Source organism: Diadema antillarum, unplaced genomic scaffold (genome assembly GCF_040938485.1).
Source record: "Diadema antillarum isolate AM-2024a unplaced genomic scaffold, OU_Dant_1.0 seq00001593_RagTag, whole genome shotgun sequence".
NCBI lineage: Eukaryota > Metazoa > Echinodermata > Echinoidea > Diadematoida > Diadematidae > Diadema > Diadema antillarum.
The window spans coordinates 1-25508 of record NW_027272309.1 but is presented as its reverse complement, the minus strand read 5'-3'; the positions used below and the strand labels follow the sequence as shown (position 1 = coordinate 25508).

General features: G+C 40.9%; 1 protein-coding gene and 1 non-coding gene across 2 annotated transcripts; both read right to left on the bottom strand.

Annotated features, from left to right (window-relative positions):
* Positions 1 to 10376: 10376 nt before the first annotated feature.
* On the bottom strand, positions 10377 to 25428 carry LOC139710955 (disco-interacting protein 2 homolog A-like; the record flags this gene model as incomplete). Its single annotated transcript, XM_071622876.1, has 13 exons — positions 10377 to 12048; positions 12491 to 12614; positions 13478 to 13652; positions 14447 to 14521; positions 14867 to 14986; positions 17196 to 17366; positions 18192 to 18268; positions 19252 to 19343; positions 20572 to 20702; positions 21941 to 22102; positions 22817 to 22956; positions 24272 to 24437; positions 25348 to 25428. Coding segments are annotated over 13 exons (1767 nt in total), but the record flags the coding sequence as incomplete, so codon positions are not given.
* On the bottom strand, positions 20223 to 20297 carry Trnaa-agc (transfer RNA alanine (anticodon AGC)). The gene has a single exon. It is a non-coding gene; the product is annotated as a tRNA-Ala (tRNA).
* Positions 25429 to 25508: the final 80 nt, after the last annotated feature.

Genomic DNA, 25508 nt, shown 5'->3' with positions numbered 1-25508 from the left:
AAGTCGACTTGGTTAGGACAGGACGACAAAAGGACGAGTTGTTGAAACGTGGCATGATAGCGTCGTTTTGACCACAGATGTGTGTTCAAAATGTTCTGACGGGGACAACAAGTTGAGAAGGCGAGGTGATAAAACGCGGTAACCCGTCTTCTGGCCCTAACCAAGTCGACTACCGAGTTTCATCGACATGCCATCTCTTCCGTTTGGCGTTCCTGAATGCTTGTTCGGACTTTTCTTATGTGACACAACCAACGTCAAATCTATTGTTAAGAAAGGTATTTGGAAACCTGAATGAACGATGTTATTTGTTCATTTCTCGTCATTTACGTCTTTTTTTGTTGTCACCTCCTCAGTATAACTTACACGATGTCAATCTACTGTGATGCAAGTTGTAAGGTGCCTTACTTTCACTGCAGGCAATAAAGAGCCTAATTTCCGTAGCCGATATCGTATACGTACTATAGTAATCATTATTGATGATAATGATTTTGTGGTCATCACAATGTTTTCCTGTATTAAGAGGGAACTCCAAGGTGCATCACAGCAGGCGCGCCGGAAGCAGTTTTGGATTGGGGGGGGGGGGGGGGGGGGCAAACATTGGAGGGGGCTCAAGATTAGACCATGCATATGTTACACAATATACACACATACACACACACACACACACACACGCACGCACACACATTTATTATATATATATATATATATATATATATGTGTGTGTGTGTGTGTGTGTGTGTGTGTAAAGTGGCGTACGGTGGGTCGAAACATGGGGGGAACCATAAAGTAATTTTGACGGTCTGTATGCTTGTGCGTGTGTGCGTGAGCAATAATGGGACTACAATACATTACGAAATGTGATACATTCAACAACGCAGTCAATTAGGGCTTTTTACACTTGTAAATTTTTGCTTAGCCCCGGACCAACGGTGGGGCTAAGGGGGGGGGGGGGGGGGCCTTAGCCCCACCGTTGGTACGGGACTATCCTTAGCCCACTTTCTGTTTACACTCGTTTTTGCCAAAGTGGGCTAGCCCCACCGATAGTACGGTACTATCTGGCCCTGCAAAATAGCAGGGGTTAGCACCGCAATTGCGGTGCTAGCACCGCAATTGCGGTGCCAAGCAAGTGAGTGTAAACAGAACGAAAAAATAATCCTGGGCTAAGCGACGGAGACGAAGTCCGACCCTCACTGACCAATCAGAAACGAGGTAATCAAGTGCTGCCGGTGCGCGCGTGTACGTGTACAGTACACAGCGTAATCATGAATATTCACGTGGTTTGGAAAGTCCGGGGCTAAGAAATACGAGTGTAAAAAGGTCAGTTTTCTCCTTAGCCCCGGACAAGAGATAGTACGGGACTAATTGGCGAGTGTAAAAAGCTGAAAAAATTGGTACGGGACTAACGATAGTCCTGGGTCAGAGAAAGTCCGGGGTTAAGAAACGCAAGTGTAAAAAGCCCTTTTGAGGAACATTGTAAGTTTTCCTTACATGGATTATGGAATGACGGTGTGAAACGATCGACAAATTATATACTGCCAGCAACATAAGGTGAATGGCATAACAATAAAATGCGAGCGAGCGAAGCGAGCGAGCTTGAAAATTTTGATATTCTACAGTTCCAAAACTGGAGTTTTAATTGTAGCTATATATTTCGCTTTGGAAATAAATGGGGTCGCATCGGGCGCAACTGCTGGCAATTATTGGCAGCAACATTAGGAGAATGGCATAACGATTCAATGCGAGCGAGCGAAGCGAGCAAGCTTGAAAATTTTGACATTCTACAGTCCCAAAACTGGTGTTTGTAGCTATATCTTTCACTTTGGAAATTAATGGGGCGGCGCATCGGGCGCAACTGCTGGCAATTACTGGCAGCAACATTAGGAGAATGGCTTAACGATTCAATGCGAGCGAGCAAAGCGAGCGAACTTGAGAATTTTGACATTTTACAATCCCCAAACTCCCATTTGTAGCTATATCTTTCGCTTTGGAAATTAAGGGGGGGGGGCATCGGGCGTAACTACTGGCAATTACTGGCAGCAACGTTAGGAGAGTGGCATAACGATTCAATGCGAGCGAGCGAAGCGAGCGAGCTTGAAAATTTTGACATGTTACAGTCCAAAAACTCCCGTTTGTAACGATACCTTTCGCTTTGGAAATTAAGGGGGGGGGGGGCATCGGGCGCAATTGCTGGCAATTACTGGCAGGAACGTTAGGAGAGTGGCATAACGATTCAATGCGAGCGAGCGAAGCGAGCCAGCTTGAAAATTTTGACATGTTACAGTCCAAAAACTCCCGTTTGTAACGATACCTTTCGCTTTGGAAATTAAGGGGGGGGGGGGGCATCGGGCGCAACTGCTGGCAATTACTGGCAGCAACATTAGGAGAGTGGCTTAACGATTCAATGCGAGCGAGCGAAGCGAGCGAACTTGAGAATTTTGACATTTTACAGTCCCAAAAACTCCCATTTGTAGCTATATCTTTCGCTTTGGAAATTAAGGGGGGGGGGCATCGGGCGCAACTGCTGGCAATTACTGGCAGCAACGTTAGGAGAGTGGCATAACGATTCAATGCGAGCGAGCGAAGCGAGCGAGCTTGAAAATTTTGACATGTTACAGTCCAAAAACTCCCGTTTGTAACGATACCTTTCGCTTTGGAAATTAAGGGGGGGGGGGCATCGGGCGCAACTGCTGTCAATTACTGGCAGCAACATTAGGAGAGTGGCATAACGATTCAATGCGAGCGAGCGAAGCGAGCGAGCTTGAAAATTTTGACATTTTACAGTCCCCAAACTCCCGTTTGTAGCTATATTTATCTTTCGCTTTGGAAATTAAGGGGAGGGGGCATCGGGCGCAACTACTGGCAATTACTGTCAGCAACATTAGGAGAATGGCATAACGATTCAATGCGAGCGAGCGAAGCGAGCGAGCTTGAAAATTTTGACATTCTAGAGTCCAACAACTGCCGTCGTAGCTATGTTTTTGGCTTTAGAAATTAAGGGGGAGGCGCACCGGGTTCAACTGCTGGATGCGAGCGAGCGAAGCGAGCGAGCTTGAAAATTTTGACATTTTACAGTCCAAAAGCTGCCGTTTGTAGCCATATTTTTCCCTTTTATTCATATATATACATATTTATTTTATTTTCTTTGTTTATTCATTTATTTTTATTATTATTATTATTATTATTTTTTTTTTTTTTGGGGGGGGGGCTTTTTTTGGGGGGGGGGGGCAAAAATGCGTTTTGCCCCCCCCCCAACGCGTCCGTTCGCCATTTACAAGACTCACGAGCTGTTACTTCGTCACCACCTAGTTGTGCTATATCTTTACCGTCTGCTGTTGTTTTCTCAAGATTTCTCGCGTTTTCTGACATGTTTGTGAACGCGAATTCGTTGCTATATCAACGGAAGGACAACCTCGGAATGAAAAATGTGAATTCTCGTCTCCTCACACGCAGGTAAACAGCTGTTGTCATAATAATACAAGCAATAACTTGTATTCAGAATAAAAACAAACTTGTGCAGTCGATCCCATTTTGTGGTAAACGTGGATCTCGACAGATACATTATGACAGCAACGACAGAGCAGAAACTGTGGAAGCAATGTTAAAACTAGATAATTTCAATATTGTGTGTGGAGAACTTGTGTTTTATTTGTGTGCTCCTGGGGTGTATTCCCATTTTATCCTCAACATTATCTTGTTACTCCACAGAGTTACCATGGGTTTGGACATGGACATGAGCTTGAAAATTTTGACATGCGTTTTGCCCCCCCCCCACTTTTTGGATTGGGGGGGGGGGGTGGCCGCCCCCCCCCCCCCCCCCCCCCCCCCCCCCCCCACTTCCGGCGCCTATGCATCACAGTGCCGGGCCCTTAAAAAAAAAAGATACAAAACTCTCATTCGTTGCCCATTTATTTCATATCAGTTTGTTTTATAATGCAAAACCGTAATCGATGACTTACTGCCATTTTTCGTAGAGCCCGGGCCGGTATGTCATTCATACGGGTTTTTCATGCCCAATGGATGTTTGAGTTTGTTACGGAGAAGTACAGGGGATTTTCTTCCGCCCTGGTTTATCCGTCATTTTGCTCCAAAAGATGCAACTCGTGCTAAGTAATTCAAGTGTCTCTATAAAATCTCAATGATTTTCTTATATTTACGTTACTGTAACAGAATAAAGCTGAATTATTCAAAAGACGCACGTAAAGAAGAAGAAATAACCACACCGGCTCTTATGATATATAATTGCATTGAATCAAAGAAAGGAATCTCGGACATAGTCCAGTTAAATCAAACACTCCGAAGATGTTACTTGTTTTGTTGTTATCTGATGTACACGTATACTGTGCCATTAAATGTTTATTCTGAAGTACCAGACTGTGTTACTCTGCATGGGTTTCTTTTGCCGTCATTCTGAATGCATTTCCGAGTCCCAAATACAGTGAACAATTTTCTACCAGTCCCGTCTATCTTCGATTGCGGGAAAACAGTCATACAAAGCCAGACCTCCCGAAATACAAGGTGAGGTAACTTTGACAGTGGCCGCAAAACTTTGTTTGTTTGTTTATTTGTTTTTGTTGTTTATGTGTTTGCTTGTTTGTTTGTTTGTTTTTGTTTGTTTGTTAGTTTTAGTGGAAAGGGGGGGAGGGGAGGGAGGAAGAGCAAGGATAGTGCTCATGGTTGGGTCTATAGTACTGCCGGATGGAAATCTCCGGATGGAACCCTCGGAAAGTTATGTTTTGTGTGTGTGTGTGTGTGTGTGTGTGTGTGTGTGTGTGTTATTTTTCCGCGTCTTTGTGTGTGTGTGTGTGTGTGTATGTGTGTGTGTGTGTATGTGTGTGTGTGTGTGTGTGTGCGTGTTTGTGAGAGCCAAAAGTGTGTGGCGGGGATGGGGGGGGGGGGAATGTAGAAATGCAGTGAAGTTTTCAGTCAAAAGCATATGGAACGTACGTAACTTACCTTTTCTTGTGGGTGCATTTTCGTGTTTCTTTAATAGCTCCGACAGCACATGACGTCTCTTGCGAGCCAGAGCGCTGTTGTCACCTCTTTTTACAAACCTTGCGTATGCTTAATTTTAACACGTGCTTATTAACCATGCAAATACCATCATCAGTTTTTAATTAAGTTTTACCATGACCTGCGTATTGAACGTGCATTTGGAAGGCACCGCACGAAAGGAATAATCACGTAATGTTGTTGTTCCCACAAACATATGGCCTACTTGGAGAAAAAAAAAAGAACAAGTCCTGTCAAACACAGCACACAAACTAACAAACAAACAAATGTATGAGAAAACAACATCAAAGAGACAAAGCATATGTTTGTTGTCAAGGAAGTGAGACCCCCCCCCCCTCCATCACAACCGTCGTCATCATTCACAGCAGACTGAACTCCTACATTCGTATTTCGAAAAATAAAGGCCTTGCACTCCCGAGTCAGTTCCTAGATCAAGCTGATTTAGCAATTTGAAAAGTAAGTATAGGAGTACTTAAAGAATTTTGCCGTGATGTTTTTAATACCGATTCGTAGGACTTAAAAGTATAGGAGGTGAAAGTTCATGCCATGTATTTATTCCGATTCGAAGCGGACTGGGGTTCTGACGCCACATGGGTCGTCTGCCGTATACATTCCCCGCTCCCACTCTCATGAAGCAGCTTGAAATCACCGCGCCCTGCAAGACCACGACAAGTTATATTGCCCGGTCGAGGGCAATATATGCCCTCGTTAGAACACAACTTCTTGAAGATTGTCCTATACACCGTCTCATAAGTATTGCCCTAGAGAGGTTCGTCTGTCATGCATGATAAGCCATGCCTTGATGATGGTCTCAGAGTAGTGGCGAGTAATATCAATAGGCATTTTGCCGAGTTTGATGGATTCAAACTCGATTGGTGTGCGCATGCGCGTGAAACTGGAAGACATTCATCTTGACAGTATATGAATACATGTATATAGATATTGTTATATTTCACGGTCTACATGAATACTGGTCGGTGATTGGTCATAATGAAATCACGTGACCACTGAAGAGAGGATCGATATTTTCAATGTTGCGAGCACTGACGCCATAAGTCATGCAATATATTTCCAGAACTTACTGATGACTGGCTGCCAGCGGGGCCAGATTAAAATGATGTGTATTCTAATTACATGGACCACAGATTACACAGTAGCATATATTGCATTCTCAATCGTTGTAATACAATTGGCAGTCCCTTGGGAGTTATGTTTCCCCCAAATATTTTTCCTCAAGCGCTGCGGGCTTCGGGAAAATATAATCTCTTTGGAAAAATATAACTCCCGTGGGGATGTCAATTATCATATTATATAGTAGTGTACACCTCTAAACAGGAATATCTGTATACAATATTGACCTTAAAATGAGTGAGGTCCATAGCTTGAATGATAAATATTATTGGTGTGGATTCAAAACTATATGCAATAATATGCATGCGTGTGTGTGTGTGTATGTATGTATGTATATATACATATATACTTCTGACACCTAAGGGCAGAAAGTCACCACAAACTGGGGTACTGATGTTTGAGAAAGGCCAAGTTTTCCTTTTAGTTGCGTGTCCTTAATGCCTCTTATCATGCTATTCACAGCATTCCAAACAGATGCATACACAAACACACAGAATGAAATACACAGCAAGGATGACATGCGACAAACGTGAGAGGTAACTTATTATTTTTTTTAAGTATATTATTTTTTTTATGCTGTTCCTCAAAGCATTTCACTATTTTCCCCAAAATGCACAAAACACTCGTTATGGTACACATACAGATATTACTGCAGAACATTGGTGTGTCACAAACACTCAACAAAATCATAACTTGTTGTTTGTGTGTCTTATGAAATAATGAGAACATATATATATATATATATATATATATATATATATATATGTATACATGTGTTTGCATATATACATATATATATATATATATATGTATGTATACATGTGTTTGCATATATATATATATATATATATATGCATACAATATCAAAAAATAGAATGAAAACAACGAAAGGCAACATAACTTACATCCAAACTATTGATTTGGCATTTAGAAAATAAGATGCATTCAAATACTAAAGGCTGGCAAAGATTGCGTGCTATTGTTTGGATAGAGAGTATACACACCTAATAAACCAATGAACATCTCACTCATGACTGATGTGATACAAAAAAAGTGACTATTTTCATGTGGTGCTCTGCAGTTCGGCACCAAGTTCATTCGGAACGAGCATGTCACAGTTTTCATTTTCTTTTGTTTCATCTTTGTTTGCTGATAATTACTTTTTTTTTTCAATTCATCATCATTTCGTGGAAGATGGAGACTCTGTAATCTGGTATGACTGACATATTTCATATCAGCAACAATAATACATAGCAATGATCCCTTTCCTTCATAGGGAAGAGAAACAATTTATCTTTATCTAAAGCAACTGCAATGCCTTATTTAAGCTTACTGTTTACTATAGTAATGATAATAATAATAATAATTCTGATGCTTTGTTTTCAAATTGTGCTTCTATACTCAACTTTACAAACGAATGGAAGATATAAAGATATGTAATCATATATAATTGTCTGTCTTTACAAAGCGAATTGCAAGATATTTATAACACACAGTCCTACAGGGCATCACGCAAAAATCTTACATATCATACACAGAAATGTACATTTCAACACAAAACCCGGCATACTTCAAGTATTTATACACAGGGCCGCCCCCTCGTACGAGAAACATAAAGGTATCGAATCAAATTGGTATAAAACTTCACGTCATCTCAATGCTACCACACAAAGTCACAATACTCATCATTTCTGATTCTGTCTCTTAACAACTGAGTGTAACCCATCGGACATTACTGATCTCAGCAGAATAATGTCTCGACTGTATGCCTTGCACATTGGCAGTGCAGCTCGCGACTCCTTCAGTTGCAAAACACCATAGAGCATGTTTCACAAATACGGCAGGCCATCTTTTCTCTTCCCTGTAGAGTGTTAAGTGTTTGAAAGAAACCTACTCACTCTTTGGCAGGACATTATGATTTTACTTTGGGGGAAAGAGAACAAAAAAGGCTCTTAAAGCATCTATGAGGACAAGACATAGTACAAAGGAAAACAAGAAAAGTGAGGGAAAAGAAATGTAGAGATTCACAATTAATAATCAGAATGAAATACACCTCAGAAAGAGACAGATGAAAATCTCTTAGTCAAGAAAGGGGAAAGTACAGCAGGAAGGAGAGAAAACATATGAGAGTGAAAACTAAACTAGAGAAAATGTGAGAGATAGTGGGTGGCGAGAGAGAGAGAGTGTGTATATATATATATATCACAGAGAGAGACAGAGAGTTATATAGAAAGTATCAGTAATTTGAGAAACGAAAAGATACAGAGGAGGGAGAGAAAACATGAATGTGACACTACAATAGCAAAAATGTGAGAGATAGTGGGTGGAGAGAGAGATATTTATGTATATATATATATCTATATATTACAAAGAGAGAGAGAGAGAAATATATGTAGAAAAAGGAGAGAAGATATAAAACAAAAGATATGAAATAGAAGCAAGAGGACAGAGGAGCTAACGCTATAGCCTTCAACAGATATATTTCACATCCACTGGTTTTGCCAGTGACATGAAAAAGTTTGACACTGGTCAGCACAAGTGGATTAGAGTAACGATGTGACCCGTAGTCAGGGCAATGCACTTTTCAAATGGGAACATGAGCAGTGTTTTAACTACCAATAAAGGCTATAATGAAAGCGGATAGTTAAAGAAACCACTAGTAGACAGATGATGTGAGTTTTTAGTCATACACATAATCACAGACATGTCACAGCGTTTGGATCTTTTCCTCTCTTACCCATCCCAAATCAAGGCACGTATCAATCAAATAAAAATAAATGGATAATTTCCCTATTATGTTCCACGGATGGTAGCCTGTTACGGAGACTTTCAATGTACTCGTTAAATACAAAAGCCCTGCATATTTCTAGCTGTACTTTACTTTTTTCCAATTGCACATTTTGTCTACTGCTCCACATTATGCATGCACACATGCACAAACACACACATACACAAGCACACACACATGCTTTCACACACTCACAAACACACAACACAACATAATGCATCTTTCTTACAACCCTTTCAATTAAAAAGAAAAAAAAATAAGAAAGAATTCCTTAGCAATATATATATATACATATACACTGTATATCATAATATAAACAAACTATACATCATAGTTTACAATTACAAGGAATAATGTTTAGTTCTGATCACTTTCATTCCAATTTGAATAAAAGAATGGTACATGATTTAATATCAATCTCACAAATTCATTCAGACTTTTCACAAAATATGTTTCATTCATACTTCTCCACAGCATCCACCATTTTAACATTATTCTGTGGCATTTCACTTCAACGTGGTTGCTACGGTAACTACTCTGTGCAAGATGTTGCATAAGATACAGCTTCATCTGAGCCGAGAATAGACACCACATTACAAAACTGATGTGTGCGATACAACCTCCAAATTATACAGAATCTCTGTTTTCTTACAGGAAACGTTACACTAATGTACAGTTGCAGTATTAAATAAAACAACGTGAGATGGAAAGGAATTGCTTATAGTCTGTTCTATGATGTTGATCATACAGCAAACAATATAAAAGCTGTCTATCCTTTGTAGTTGTACATTTACTCACATATACAAGGGTACACTAGAAATGAACAAGTGTAAGCAAAAATTACCACTGATCTTCATCATAGTTGTTGCTATGACAGTGACAATGATGATAACAACGATGACGAAGATGATGATGATGATGATATAACTGAAGTATGCTCACTGATTGATAAAAGAAACTGGTCTACTGATGAAACTTCTTTCTTTCTTCTAAAACTTTACTTTAGAATAAATGCTACATGATGACTTTCACGCATTGCCTATGAATGAAGTAGACAATTTTTTGTCCAGCTTTTCAGAGGGATTCTCCTAAGATTGTGCTTGTGGAGTATGGTGGCAAACACTTTATAAAGCTGAGACTGCCTGCATGGTTAAAAAAAAAAAATTTCATACCTGGGAGAAAATTGGAACGTCATCAACCGAATATTGAGAGAAAAAGGGGCCGACTCAAAGATAACGAGGAGTCGCAACGGGATGAAACGCCACATAGATAGAGGAATGTAACAGGGGATGAAAGATGCCCAGGTGGAAAGCGAAGAAGGGAGCAGGAGAGTGGGAGGATGGGGGTGGGGATGAAAGGGGGAAGGGGTAAGGAGAAAAGGAAAAGGGGTGCAGGAGGAGGAGGGGCGGGGGTGGAGAATGTAGGGGAGAAAAAAAATTGGGGGTTGTCAAAAAATTGCGGTTGCTGATTTAAAGATTCCACACAAGGGGCACACCCATAAAACGACGGAAATTTGTGCTCATTGTACAAATCTGATGCCATATGAATTCAATACGGCATCACAATCATTCGATTCAGGTATCAATCACTGCATCCCAACGTTTCGAAGTTCATACGCATTGTGGATTATGTAATACAAAACACACAGGAAATACCGCCACGCAACAAAGTATTTGTGACTTGCAAACATACTGAAAAACCAGCTCTTAATGCCCCGGGGTGAATATATTCGCAAATCAAACACCTCCCACAATTTCTTGCTCATTTCCATTTCATATAATTACTGTGATTGTCACCTCTAATTCACCAATCGTCATACACTACACTGTATACAAAATTCAGTCCGTTTCATTCTAGTTCATTAGGAATCAAGACTGTGATTCATCCCCCTGGAAAAAGGAGAATTTGTTTGTTCGTAACACCTGTCTTCTTCTTTCACAAGTGCATTGCAAATTACAAATTGTTTGCGTATGTGTTAATATTTCACAATGCATTCACCCGAAAAAAAAAAAAAAAATCACGTTGCATGCAAGTCTCATGCAACTCTTGTGTGCTGACTTTGCATTCCTATCCAGCTACACCAGGTAGATGGCAAGTGGACTGCCTTATTGTAGTGTCTCTCCGCCACATACCACTTTGCAAACACAGTGTTGTGGGTGTGCATCAACATCCCGACAATGTTAATACCAGTTGGTGTGGAAAACGGTAATTGATTGATGACCTTAAATCCTACTGATGTCTTGGTTTTCTCTGCACAGATAGACAATAGGACACACATAGCTCCTCCACGTGATATGCTAAACACAGGTTCATGCATTTGCACAATAATATTTGCCTGTGTGGTAGCCGCAGAAAACTTGCTCCTTTTCAAACTCGCACATATCCAGAGTACAAGACAAAATTTCTAGTAACATTTGCTGCCTTGCATTCAAGACTTGCATTCTGCAACAACCACAGGTCAGTCTGCATTTCGTTGTCAGGACTTTAAGCAACAACTGGCCATTCATACAAAAAGATTGTTTGCCACACTCATGTCTGTTCATAAGAACATGGGTTGCTGGTGTTGCTGCAACATGCCACAGGCAACCTAAAATACATGTGCACACGCCGTGTGCCTGAAGGTAATGCACAACTTCCGTGCCTGCAACATGTTGCCAGCAACACAACGGCAGCAACATGTTGCCAGCGAAGCAAACACACCTACGTGCCTGTAACATGTCGCAGGGAACACGGTCATGTACACCAAAGCCTATCAACGCTTCTTCTGATCTCAAAAATCGAAACTGCGTAAGCAACTCCCACCTCACCACCATCCACTTGCTGCCACAACGTTGCAGGCAGGGGCTACACGGGGGGTGTTCGCCCTCTACATGTTGTAGGCAACGTAGATGGGGTCCAGTTGGTCGGCTAGGAAGCCGTCGCGGAGGTGCATGCGCTGCTTCTCCCCCCGGGAGTTGATGGGGATGACCGCCGGGTCGACCATGACGACCACGCCGACGATGAGGTAGTGTTCCTCTAGCACGGCGTTGGTCACCAGCGGCACCAGGTCCAAGGCCTCGCTCTCCTTGCCGTCGAGCTCGACGACGACCACCAGTAGATTGGTCCATGTGAAGACAGCACTGTAAAACGAAGTGAAACAAATAGACCGATACATTAACACTCGCTCTGTGGTTCACACAAAACTTTCTTTTCTAAATCTATTGAAAATTGCAATCAATTTGAGTTGGTAACTTATAACTTTCATCATCAGTTACTACATAATTCAGTCAGAGACATTTAAATTGCAACCACTGAATTATTGTCAATAACAAAGCCTTGCACAAGACCATACCTACTGTGACTGTAATACTTTAAAAGAACACCTTTTATCAGTTCATATAGAGCATTCATGAAACCCTACAACCAAAAGTCTCCTTATTTTCTGAGATGTGACGATTTTGGAATCAATTCCCTTTTAGTTTTCTTAATTTCATGCCACTGGACACAGTCAAAACATGTTTGCTTGAATAGCCTCAAACCCTCTAGTTTTAAGGTCCATGATGAAATAATTTTTGATCTCACCATTCGCAAACGTTCTTGTGACACCGGAGGACGGTGTTCTCGATGTCGATTGGGTGGTAGCGCATCCCTCTCATCATCAGAGTCTCGTCTAGGGAGCCCACGACAAAGAGGGCATCATGGCGATCTACCGGAAGACAAAAACATAAAATGATTTTTCCTTGCGAAGACACTATTTGAAAGTACTCTCTACTCTACTCTACACTACATATGCATCAATGAACTTCAGCAACAAACTTCAAGAGTAATGTGAGAAGTACCAAAATAAAAAGAAAAGAGATGGTTGGGTGGTAGACTAATTGTCATATATCAAATACTTGATTAGAAAAAATTACCCCCCCCCCCCCCCCCAAAAAAAAAAAAAAAAAAAGATCATGGAGGATCAGATTTTCATGAAAAGTTATGTAAATTTGAGAACATTCATATCAGTGATATTTGAACATCAATACCTCCAACATTGTCATTATCACTTACCATTGTCTCTTACAAAGGTTTTGTTGAAAGACATTCACTTCAAATGAATACAACTACGCAAGATGGGAGAAACAGCTTTCACTTTTCTTGCACATTCGTAAACTGTCATCAGAGCTGAGGTAATGATTTCAGTGTCATCCTCAGAAAAATCAAGAAAGAAAATCCTACTTGTCTATGATTATCATTTTCACTGATTAAAACCTCTTTAAGTATGTGTGGTAAAGTTTGGAAATTGCTTTGAGATGATTAAATATGCCTACAGTAGAATGTAGATTAAAAAAAATCAAATATTTGGGTATTTTAACTGAGGATCAAGAATGAAGTTGTTCAATTGATGTGTTTCCATTTCTGTACTTAAAACCCAGTGTGTATGCATTATTTGTGTCAATGCTTTGCAAACCTTGGGCATGTTATCATATTGTCATGATGAACTAATGTTAAAAAGGTTTGCATGGCATCAATGTTAGTGAAGTGGTCTATGACGAAAGAACTATTCAGGACAGGGGGCCTTTTTACCTCCATCGGCTTGCGTCAGGTCCGTCCGCTTCAAGAAGCCGAGGTAGCCAGTGCGGGCGAATGTCGCCCTCGTTTCCCCAGTGGAGAGCTGGGCGCTGAAGTGGTCGTTGTGTAGTGAATCGTCGCCATATATCGTGAAGTAGCCGCAGGAATTGTGCGGGGAGCTCACCCAGATCTGCGGAGGTGATGAAAAATGAACCCAAATGTAAAATGGGATGATTATTGGCAATGTCTTGCCTTCATACAAGTCACAACATTTTGGAGACAATGTTTTGAACTACACAGACTTGCAATCACTGGTACAACAACTTCCTGTGCTCTTCCAATTATGATACTGAATTCCACTGCATCGTTCACACATATTACTGCAAACTACATCTAACCCCAACATAATCACAGTACAAAACTACTACTTTCAGAGCCTCTCACAACTACTTACATGTACATACCACACCCACTACCAACTCTTACCCCCAGTACCACACTTGCTACTGCAGTAACTTCCATCATTATTACTTCCACTACAACTACCATCACTTTCACCATACCACAGTATCAACTCAGTCCTCACTCTCTTGCACACTCTACCACCACGTAGTATATGTCCAACACCCACTGCTAAAACTATTACAACTGCAACACCTACTACCATCGCTATAGCCCCAAGAAATAATTATCACCACTTTACCACCAACATCAACTATTGTAAACGGCAAATATTTAGCTCGTCTAAACTTTCGCGAATCTGGACTACCCGACAATTTAATGAGTGGATAAATTCACAATCGTGGAGTACAGTACAGAATGGAGAAATGCACGTGTGGACATCACATTCATATCAGGATCTCAGGCAATACATTGCATCTTCATTTGTCTTTAAATTTGTGAATGGCACCTGACTCGTAATGCTCGCGAAAATAAAAGCCTTGCGAAATATTTGGCGTATGCAGTACTCCTCTCCGTCCTCACCTCTCCAAGATGCGAGTCAGCACACTGTCCCATGGTCTCTGGATGGGCGATGACCACTTTGACACCAGGCAAGATCTGTAGGAACAGGGAGGGGGAAGAATTCTCAAATGTTTACATCATACACATATCTAATACCAACAATGTTAAACTTTTATCATAACTGACTGACAAGCTGCCCTTCAGATCACTGACGTATTCAAGTAAACATCAATTATCCACCGTTTTTCAGTAATAGCTATGACATAAACAAAATCATGGGCACACATACTCGAGTGGGATGTATGCCCATGATTTTTCACCAGCTTTGTATGCTGCCCATTTTCCCTCCTTATACTGGAGCAGTCCCATCCCTTCACATCCGTGTAAGTTCTGACATCGTTTTGGACAATGAGCACTATGGTGACCGATGGTGCCACTGACCTTTCCCGACTCCATGACGCAGAGACTGTGAGGGCTTCCTTTCTCGACGATGGTCACTCTGTCGTTCCTCAGCGCTCTCGTGTCGACGTAGACAGTTGTTGGATCGGGACTGGATGCACCCTGGTAACGACAAATGCGAAAAATATCAAGAAATATAAATAAATATTACTTCTAGATCTCCCCCACGTCAACATCATGTACGTCTCCAAAAACTTGCGTAAGTTGACGCGACGAGAAACTCCACATTTTTTGCTCATGCTATTTCTTATGACATTCCTTGCGTCAGTCGATATTTACAAGCCAACAAATCACCTACACTTTGTATGTCCACATATCTTAGTATCAGCTGTGGAAATACTGTGTCAATTATGTCGCATACGTAGAATGATGCTAACATTGAAAAATGCAAATGCTTGATCATTTCAACGTGGTTCAACTCCTTGCGATGTCGAATAATGCCCGCAAATCAGCATGTTGCATGCAGATACATTGTAAGGTATGTGTGTGTATGTGTGTGTGTGTGTGTATGTGTGTGTGTGTGTGTGTGTGTGTGTGTGTGTGTGTGTGTGTGTGTGTGTGTGTGTGTGTGTGTGTGTGTGTGTGTGTGTGTGTGTGTGTGTGTGTGTGTGTGTGTGTGTGTGTCTTTGTGTCTGTCTGTCTGTCTCATGCTCCCTGATTTGTGCTACCTGGCCAGCTGTCACCGAGTGTTCTGAAGTTTGCGGTCAAACCGGATATTCCTGAAAGTAATTTTTGATTTCTTCATCTCTTTCAAGACCAGAAACAGTGACAACGATGGTTTACAACCAGCAACAGCTGACCAAGAATATCTATGGTTGATGTGATTCCATTGAGTGTTCAGATTGAGATTTTATGCTTTGATTCACTTCAGAACTTTTGTTTTGATGTCAGTGTAGGTACCATATCAATTTAAATGCATGCAGCTTTTGTCGTAGAGTGCGTGTTAATATCAGCGGCCGACGAAGCATGCATGATAATCTCAATGCATTTTTGATAGATCCGTTGCCATATCAAGGTTTCTTCAGGATTATTCTGTTTGATTTCGATGTCATTGCAATACCTTCTCAATGTTGGTTCGCTGGGGAGAATCTAAATGGAAACGCAGTGTGAAAATTTTTAGAGAGTAATAGATCAATTTTTGAGAGTAATAGATGTCAAAAATTTCTCGAGATTCTTTGCCTTGTTGATTTCTTTCCCCTTATCGCATGGGTAATGCAACATAGTCATATCAATGTCATTTCAGGTCGTATTCAAGTTGTGTATTCCCCGATTAACATACACTTTTTTCTCAAGTATTCACATTGAAATGGAAACGCATCGGTTCAACGCATTGGTGCGAGCAAGACGTTAGGAAAGGGTGTAAATGCAGCTGATCATACCTCTCAATCCATCAATACCCTAATTTAATTACGAGACTCGTGGCTGAACTTGCCTGTGTGCTTATTCCAAAGGTCTATGTCATAAGAGTAAAGGGAAGAAAGGTCAAAGATCATTAAAACTCCAAGGGTGCACAACATCAGCGATCAATGTCCTAGCTTTCTATAATCGTGCATGTGTTCAGCAATTACTTTAGACCTCTGAAATTTCCACTAATTCTGTGTAAGCATGTAAAACTGTGTGCAAGGCGCATGCAATGTATATACGTAAGTCGATTTCTCTGCTCCTGTGTATGTTGTCTCAGGTAAGGTTTATGTATCAAGTTGTACATGTTTATGCATGTTTCTTTTGATATCTGTTGTTATTGATATTTATACTGGCATCATTTGTTGTTTTTTTCTACATCAGAAAACAAAGCAGTCATGCACTAGACGAACCACTGATATCTACTCAGTATCAACTCAGACAATTGCATGCAAACTATTCTATCTATGCAAATCTAATACCAGTTAATATAATTTTTCTGAAAACAGAAGAGACACTCTCACTTCGATGATAAGGCTTAAAGAATGAAATGTTGAGATAAATGCACATGCCTTTGATCCTAAGTGTGAGTATTTTGGCAGTAAACACAAAAAAGACAAAAGCATGATGATACAAAGGGTTACATGACACAAATTGCATCAAACTCACGAACAGAAGACTTGACAACATACAACTACTATGGGCGGGGTATACTTGTCATTTGATTCTTTATCTAGAAGCAGTGAAAGAAAGTTACAATGTCATGTTTTGATGCATTTTACTAATGCACACAGACAAAGATCACCATTTTCAGGGCAGTACATCTTACAGATGAGACTTTTTCTTTTTCTACTATCCTATTGAAAGCAATAATATTCGAACATGCAGCATGGATGGATGATCGTGTTACCTGCAGTGCGATGGCCATGTTGACGCGGCAACCGAACGACGTGCTGACGGCCCGCGGCGAGAGCCCCAGGCTGGAGAAGAGCTTGGAGAAGGAGTTGGAGAGCGCCACCCTGGGTCGCTCCTCAGCGACGATGACGCAGTAGCGGACGGCCGACAGTGAGATGCCTCTCGCCTGTGAACAACGACAAAAGCAGGCAGAAAATCATCATATGACTCTGCAACATCTGCACTTAAACTTCAAAAAAGTATTATCTCCATAGCAACAAACAATTATCCCTCACACTATTTCTTCATCACAACTCTTCTGTCACAGGCACATCATTTATCAAAGTGGGATTCAAAAAAATAAAACATGACAAAATTAAAAGTATGTCCTTTTTGCAGCAGCTTAAAAAATTGCCACTTTTAAAAATCTGGCAAGTTTGATAAGTGCATTTCACACTTCATATTCTCCAAAATGATAGATTAGCTCAGAAGCCAGAAGATAGTTTCCCTCCTAGAAACAACCCCTCAAAACTGCTACTCAAAACTTGATATTTACGGAGTAACATCTCAGAACACATCAACAGAACTTATTGGCTCAACTCTGAATCACATAAGCTTTTTGATCTCCTCCTTTAAAAAAAAAAATAGGTTTAGCAGACAGAAAGCACTCACATCAGTCCAAGAGCTTTTCACCACTGTTCATATCACAACAACATTCATATATGTACATTGTATTTCCAAAAAAACAACAACAACATATCTACTCAATGCAAATTGCACACAAGAGCAAGTAAATGTTTCACATTGGGATTTTGCCTAAACAGGACTGTGACTGCCTAAATTGTGGACACAGCATCTACGACACAAAGACAAACAGACACACAACCCCCCACACACCCCTGCAAATTCTGTGCTCCACAATCAACAAAAGGACAAAGCATCTGCGCTACCGGGGTTTAACAACAGAAAAGTAACTTAAACATACAACAACAAGGAGACATCGCTTGATTACCTTCAGCGTTCCGATGCTCTGACCTAGTCCCTTGGTGCACACTTCCATCACTGAGTAGGAGCAGAAGGTGTCTCGGACTGCCAGGAAGGAACAAGAGAAACAGATGTCATTCACGCAGTCCCACACATTATGCTTCATGTAGTCCAATACGTCTACATATATTCAAGCAGCAGTACGATCTGGGGTCTGTTTCATAAAGAGTTACGATTGATCTTACGCATGATTTATTGAGCGTAACTTAGCGAATCGAGCGTAACTTAGCGAATCGAGCGTAAAATCAATCCTGATTGCAAGACTGTTTGAATACCTTTGATTTAAAGCACAAATTTATAGCAGATTGAGCATAAGTGTTTTTTAATCGCATCAATCATAAGATCAATCTTATGATCAATCTTTATGAAACAGGCATCTGGTCTCATATGTTACAACACAAATAAGCACAGTGAGAGAAAGATGGGGAGTGAGTGAGAGAAAAAGAGAGAAACTGACACATATAGATAGATAGATAGATAGATGGATAGACAGACAGATAGATAGATATATACATGTAGATAGGAAGATAGATAGATAGATGGATGGATAGACAGATAGATAGAAAGATAGGTAGAAAGATAGATAGATAGATAGATAGATAGATGGATAGACAGATAGATAGACAGATAGATATATAGATAGAAAGATAGATAGATAGATAGATAGATAGATAGACAGACAGATATATAGATAGAAAGATACATAGATAGATAGATAGATAGATAGACAGATAGATAGATAGATAGATAAATAGATATCTGGATGGATTAACATATAACACAGATAGATATATACACAGACACATACATATGTGATGAGGACAAGAGAAAGCTCATGCCATTAATTTGTAGAAAAGGCGAAGAGGAAAGGATAGATAGATACCAAGCACAGAATCAAACAGATACACCACCATTGGTAGGAAAAAAAAATCCACAAATGAGAACGCACTATCTGCTAAGCACTCATCACTAAAAGCTTGTGTGTGCTTAAAAATCTGCAATGATGACAAAGGAAACAATCCAATTACCTTTGTGCTGACTGAGAGCCGTTAGCCAGAGGGCAGGGTTGGTCTCAATCTCCGTTGGTGGGATGAGGATGGACTGGTGTCCAGAGTACACACTGGAGTCAAAGCAAAGAAGATTACAGTTACGAAATGACTTATCTTTTGCATGAAGTGCAAGCTGTGATATAGTTATACTATGGATAACATATTTGAATGCCTGGCAATGACAGTTGATTGACTGATTGACTGACTGATTGATTGAAGCCAATAAAAATGATAATAACTCTACATATGCACAATTTGAACAGCTTGACTCACAGCCTTGCGTAATTCAAAATCTTGAGATTCTGAAATCAATTAACTCATTTCTATGTGACCAACGACTCTTTAGACTGAAGCATTTAGGGAAATCATATCATTTACACAGACATTAACACATACAGATTGTCATGTACTGGAAGAGCTGTTATTTTCGAGAGAGTTTAATTCTGGCAAATTTCACAAATCACTGTTGGGCAGCGAATTTAACAACACACGAAAATATCGCCCCCTGATCTTGATCATATTAAATTGAACGAGTGAACTGACAGGCATTAAAGCAAATAAAGACAGAATAAACTGACCAGAAAGAATATAAATTATTAGTGGAAAAGTGAGCAAAGAAAATGGGATTCCATCGGGATTCGAACCCGAGACCTCCGGATTGCTAGACCGGTGCTCTACCGACTGAGCTATAGAAAGCCCTAGTGCAGTGTTCGTCCCAGAAACCCTTAATTCTCAATGCTCGGGTGGTCAGAAGCTATAGCAGTGTGTTTGTGTGTGACACACACGCACAACACTTGAACCTGGCATAAACCCGAAGGATAATTCAACTTGGGGATAAATGCGAGGGATCACCGAAGTGATGCAGCTTTTTGAGTTTGTAACAAATAAAGACAGAATAAACTGACCAGAAAGAATATAAATTATTAGTGGAAAAGTGAGCAAAGAAAATGGGATTCCATCGGGATTCGAACCCGAGACCTCCGGATTGCTAGACCGGTGCTCTACCAACTGAGCTATAGAAAGCCCTAGTGCAGTGTTCGTCCCAGAAACCCTTAATTCTCAATGCTCGGGTGGCATTAAAGCACTTACAATCGCCTCGATGTCAAATCATGAAAACAACATCTCGTAAAAATGTCTGTGATCTCCTCATTTGTGAAAATATCTGTACGCCAAAATAACAGCTTTTACAGTATCTTGTTCATGAATGCACCAATGTGTAGAGACCAATCTTAATGTATCCCCTGTTTTGAGTCTTGAGCCTGATCTATTATCTAACAGTGACCCGGCTAGCCAACTAACCTGCTGAGAACCCACAGGACGAATCCCAGGCCACAGTAGGGGTCCAGACACAGGCATACCACTCTGGAGGGGTACAGCTCACAGGCAAACTTCTGGGCGCGGCACACGGCACTGGCTGCAGCATGGGACATCTGGTGGAATCACACAAAAATGAGACAAAGCAAAAGAACAATGATGAGCAACAAGAACTGTCATTGTCCGTGAAAGAGAATTTATATTGATGTATGTTACTTGGTTGTAGCATGTTTCATAGACTGACTCTAGTATTTACAATTACTGGCATTCATTATCGCCATAATATCATATCACTATCATCAGCACCATCACTATCTTTAAGATATCTCCTTTATGATCACAATCATCATCATCATCATCATCATCATCATCATCATCATCATCATCATCATCATCATGGTCGTCGTCGTCATTGTGACTACCATTGCCATCACTGTTGTCTCTACTATTTCCCACATCATCATCATCACCATGGTAACTACCATCAAGTCGCCATCATCACCACTCATCATTATAATCACCAACACTACCACTTCCATGCAATTTCACTGTCACTGTTGTGGTGTTCATCATCATCACCAGCATCACCATCATCAAAATCGTCATTGCTATTATAGTCATCATCGTCATCATCATCATCATCATCATCATCATCATCATCATAATTCATCCTTATAATCACTGACACTACCATAACACCTCCAAACCATATTTACTGTCTCTACTATGATGATGATGATCATCAACATTTTCATCGCAATCACCACCATCATCACCATCATCATCATCATCATTCACTATTACAATCATCAACACTACTACTTCCAAATCATCTTCACTATCATGGCTGTGGTCATCATTATCATCCCCACTACCATCATCATCATCATCATCATCACCATTCTCCTCCACATCAGCATCAGCATCATCTCTCATCTTGAGACATCACATAATTTGTAATTAAGTTGGGTGTCTGACAATGAATATCTGGACTAACCATCGACACTGATCCCAACACACTTACCAATATCGTCATTTGAAATACACACAATAATGCACATAACCTATCAAACCCTTGTTTCCATGACAACGTACTACTGCCCCCCTCCCCCAACCACCATCATCACAACCCATCCAAACAGCACAGACAAACACAACTACAGTGCATTCCCGTTATAATGAACACTGTTATAACAAAATTCCGGATACAACGAAATAACAAATAAGGTCGCAATATTATCGGCTCTGCATTTTCATTGTTTATTTGTTCCGTTATAACGAAATTTCGATGCAACGAAAGAAAACTGCCGGTCCCGAGGACTTTGTTCTAATGGGAGTCCACTGTAATACCAACCTTAACCCCGGCCAGCATGCCAGTGGTGGAGACGCTGAAGTCTAGGAAGCAGAGCATCTCGGCAGTAGGGGCACGGTAGATCCCCGGAAGCTTCTTCTTTGGAAGGTCGTCGGTGTCGAGGAGAGGGGGCCATGTCTTGACATCCACAGTACCCATGGCCTCCTGGATTTTGATGGGCGGCGGGAGCAACATTGACAGGTGAAACTTACAACATGACCACAGCCTGTGAATTTTACACATGTTGTTGCACTCTTACGGTGATGTTTATTCTTTAATCAATGCTCACGAATCTAATTTTCAAAAAAAGGAACCTTGTTGTCATTTATATGGTCATGAAATAACTTTTGCTTCCTAAAAGGCATTGGAAGAATATTACACTTATTTGTAAATGGGTCTTGATTTTGGAGGACCATGATGATTACTTTAGAAATTCTCATGTGCTGTTCATTGAAATAATCAAAAAAAGAGAATGTGGCAACTCCAATTTCAACAATTTCTGTTTATTTCTCTTCTCCCTCTACAACACTTCACACTGTCCCTGCCTGAAACACAAAAACACACGCATACACACAATTACACACACATGTGCACACATACTTGTACACACAGACACTTTAACACACATACACACACAAAGGATGCTTTCCAAAGTGCCAAGATACTACTAAGGGTACGATGTCTATGGTTAGGTTAAACTAACTCAGAACTCCACGATGTTACAGCTAGCTTTGCAAAAGACTGTTAGAATTCCTTTTGCATGTGTACCATCTGCGTGTACATTGTAAATCACACAATCACCTGAGCTTATAACTCACTCCCTCCCTTTCTCTCTCTCTCATTTGTTTATCAATGCATCTCCTTGCTGTGAACTCTGACCTTTGACTTGAGAAGCTTGATGATGGTTGCCGTGGAGAGGACCACCACAGACTTGCTGACCTCCACCACCATTCTGACCGTGGGCAGGGTGGTCACCAGACTCTGGGCGTGGGGAGGACGGACCGTCACGGGAACAGCCCCTGTGGAAATACAGCGCACAGAGTTGGCATATAACATCTTGTGATCTAAATGTCACCATGTGACTATCTGTTCACTGCAAGAATTATATCATATTGGATGGCTATGAATGGGATACCAGGGAATATTGCACGAGTTTGGGCCAATATTGCACGAATCGAAGATGAGTGCAATATTCCCTGGTATTCCATGAATCAATGCCATCCAATGTAATTATTATCATCTACAATCAAGTAGAGCAATCATAAACTGCAGAAAAATACCGGGCTTCTACTCGTCTTTGAAGTTACTCAGTAACTCGGACCAGCAGTCACATCCCAGCGCTGAAAAGGGGAAGTCCCTAAAACTGCGTGGTGCAAGCTGTTTGTGCGCTTGTCAATTTTAACAAAATGACCCCGCACTAGTAGCAAGCGTTTGCGCACTCAGCAAACGCTCGCGCAACAGACGAGAATATGGTGTGATCTTGAACGGCCAGTAACAACGGTAGGCTATGGGGAATTAATACGTTGGCCTATGCATTTCGTTCAATATGCTCTGATATTGAACGGTAAAAATTGCGCGGACAATACACGTTTTTAATGCGCGGCTAAAACGTCATATATAGATGATAATATAGCATGTTCTACTCTTCTCCGATTACTGTAAAAGTGGAAATTTTCATGCACATTCGCACAACTAGAAATGAGCGCAAAAATAAAAGCACGCAAATATTTTTGCTTGCCATATGTTCCAATAGTTGATGTCTTGATTCTGCGGAATTAAAAACATGCGAAACTCTTCTTACTGGGCCGAGCGTGAAAGATTAGTCGCGCGAAAATATCCACTTTTACAGTATGCTGATTTCGGTGTGGCAAAGGTGAATATGCCTGGGTGAGGGAAACTAATTTTTCTTTTTTTGAACTGGTTGCACTTTGCTCTTGATGACTGAAAACAAAAATACCCACATGTTTTTGTTGTTGTTGGTTTGTCCACTCAATAACACAGTACTGAAACATATTCAATATCATACATCTGAAAATGCCCCAACCCAACATAGATATGCAGGTGTGGGGCTATCACAAAATCTTTATTTCATCTATAAAAAAAAAAAAAAAAAATGTATTGTTTATTATATTGTCCAGAAAACTGAGAGTAGTGCTTTTATTATGACCCGCATACTTTGGTTTTCTTTTATGTCATGAAAGAAACGACACATGCTTTGACTGAAATCTTACTTTCATGATTTACTGTTTGCTGATGGTTTCCCTAGCAACATTTTAAAAACACAGATTTCACTTTGAGGCATCACTTCTCCAGATTCTCCAACTGAGAACTCACCAACATAGAGACAACCGTAGAACGCCACGATCAGGTCCAGGCCCGGCGGGTAGATGAGGGCCACGTGGTCACCTGAGTTGACCTTCCCCTTGTCCTGTAGTAGTACGGCCACTCGCTCCGCCCGCTTGTGCAGCTGGCTGCAGTTCAGGGTCACGCCCACTTGACCCTTGGGGGTCAGGATAGGTCACAGAAACATAGAGTAATGTTAGTATACATTATTACTTTCTCTCTCTCTCTTTCTGCCCTTCCCTTGGGGGTCAGAGTTCACAGAAACATAGAGTAATGTTAGGATGCATTATTACTTTCACTCTCCCTCTCTTTCCACCCTTCCCTTGGGGGTCACAGTTCACAGAAACATAGAGTAATGTTAGTATACATTATTACTTTCACTCTCTCTCTCTTTCTGCCCTTCCCTTGGGGGTCAGAGTTCACAGAAACATAGAGTAATGTTAGTATACATTATTACTTTCTCTCTGCGTCTGTTTCTGTCCTTCCCTTGTATCTGGCATTCATCCCCCTTCCCTTTCGCCCTCCCACCCCCCCCCCCATTTTCCGTTGAGATGATTTCCTGGACTAAGTTGTACACGAAAGAGATAATATGTTATAGACATCTACTAAATGAGGCAATCTCCTGCAATCATTTGTTCACGTGTGAAACTTATCACTACTCAAATGAAGCAAATTTCCTGCAATTACTTTCTTAATGCACAATAGTTAAGACCAGTTTCATTTTGGGATTGACACATGCCGCACAAGAAGTACAGTGGTACAGAAAAGTGGATTACATGACAATTACTATTGTATGACCAGTGTTCCGAGAAAGCTGAGAGGGTAAAAGCTGTCTTGAATGTGGAAATGTCGATGGTTTGTGAGACACAGATTATTCTGCACAAACTGTTATAAAAAGATAATCGCAATACCAGCTTTCCCATGATTAATCCCCTCTCCATTCCCCCCACCCCAATCCCCATCCCGCATTCATCTTCCTCAAGGAATCACGAGGAAGTGTCATGTGTGACAGACATGGCACACTAAAAGACTCCATTATTATTATATTAACTTGGGTGGATGCTTACTTTGTTGTTGAGCAGAGAGAAGAGGACGTGGTCTGGGGTGCTCTGGGCTCGCCACTGGAGGACTTCTGCCAGGAACTGGATCTGAAGTTAGGAGGAGGAGAAAGGATGTAAAATGGGGATTAACCCTTTAACCCTAATCAGGCTGGGCTTTTTTGGCTATG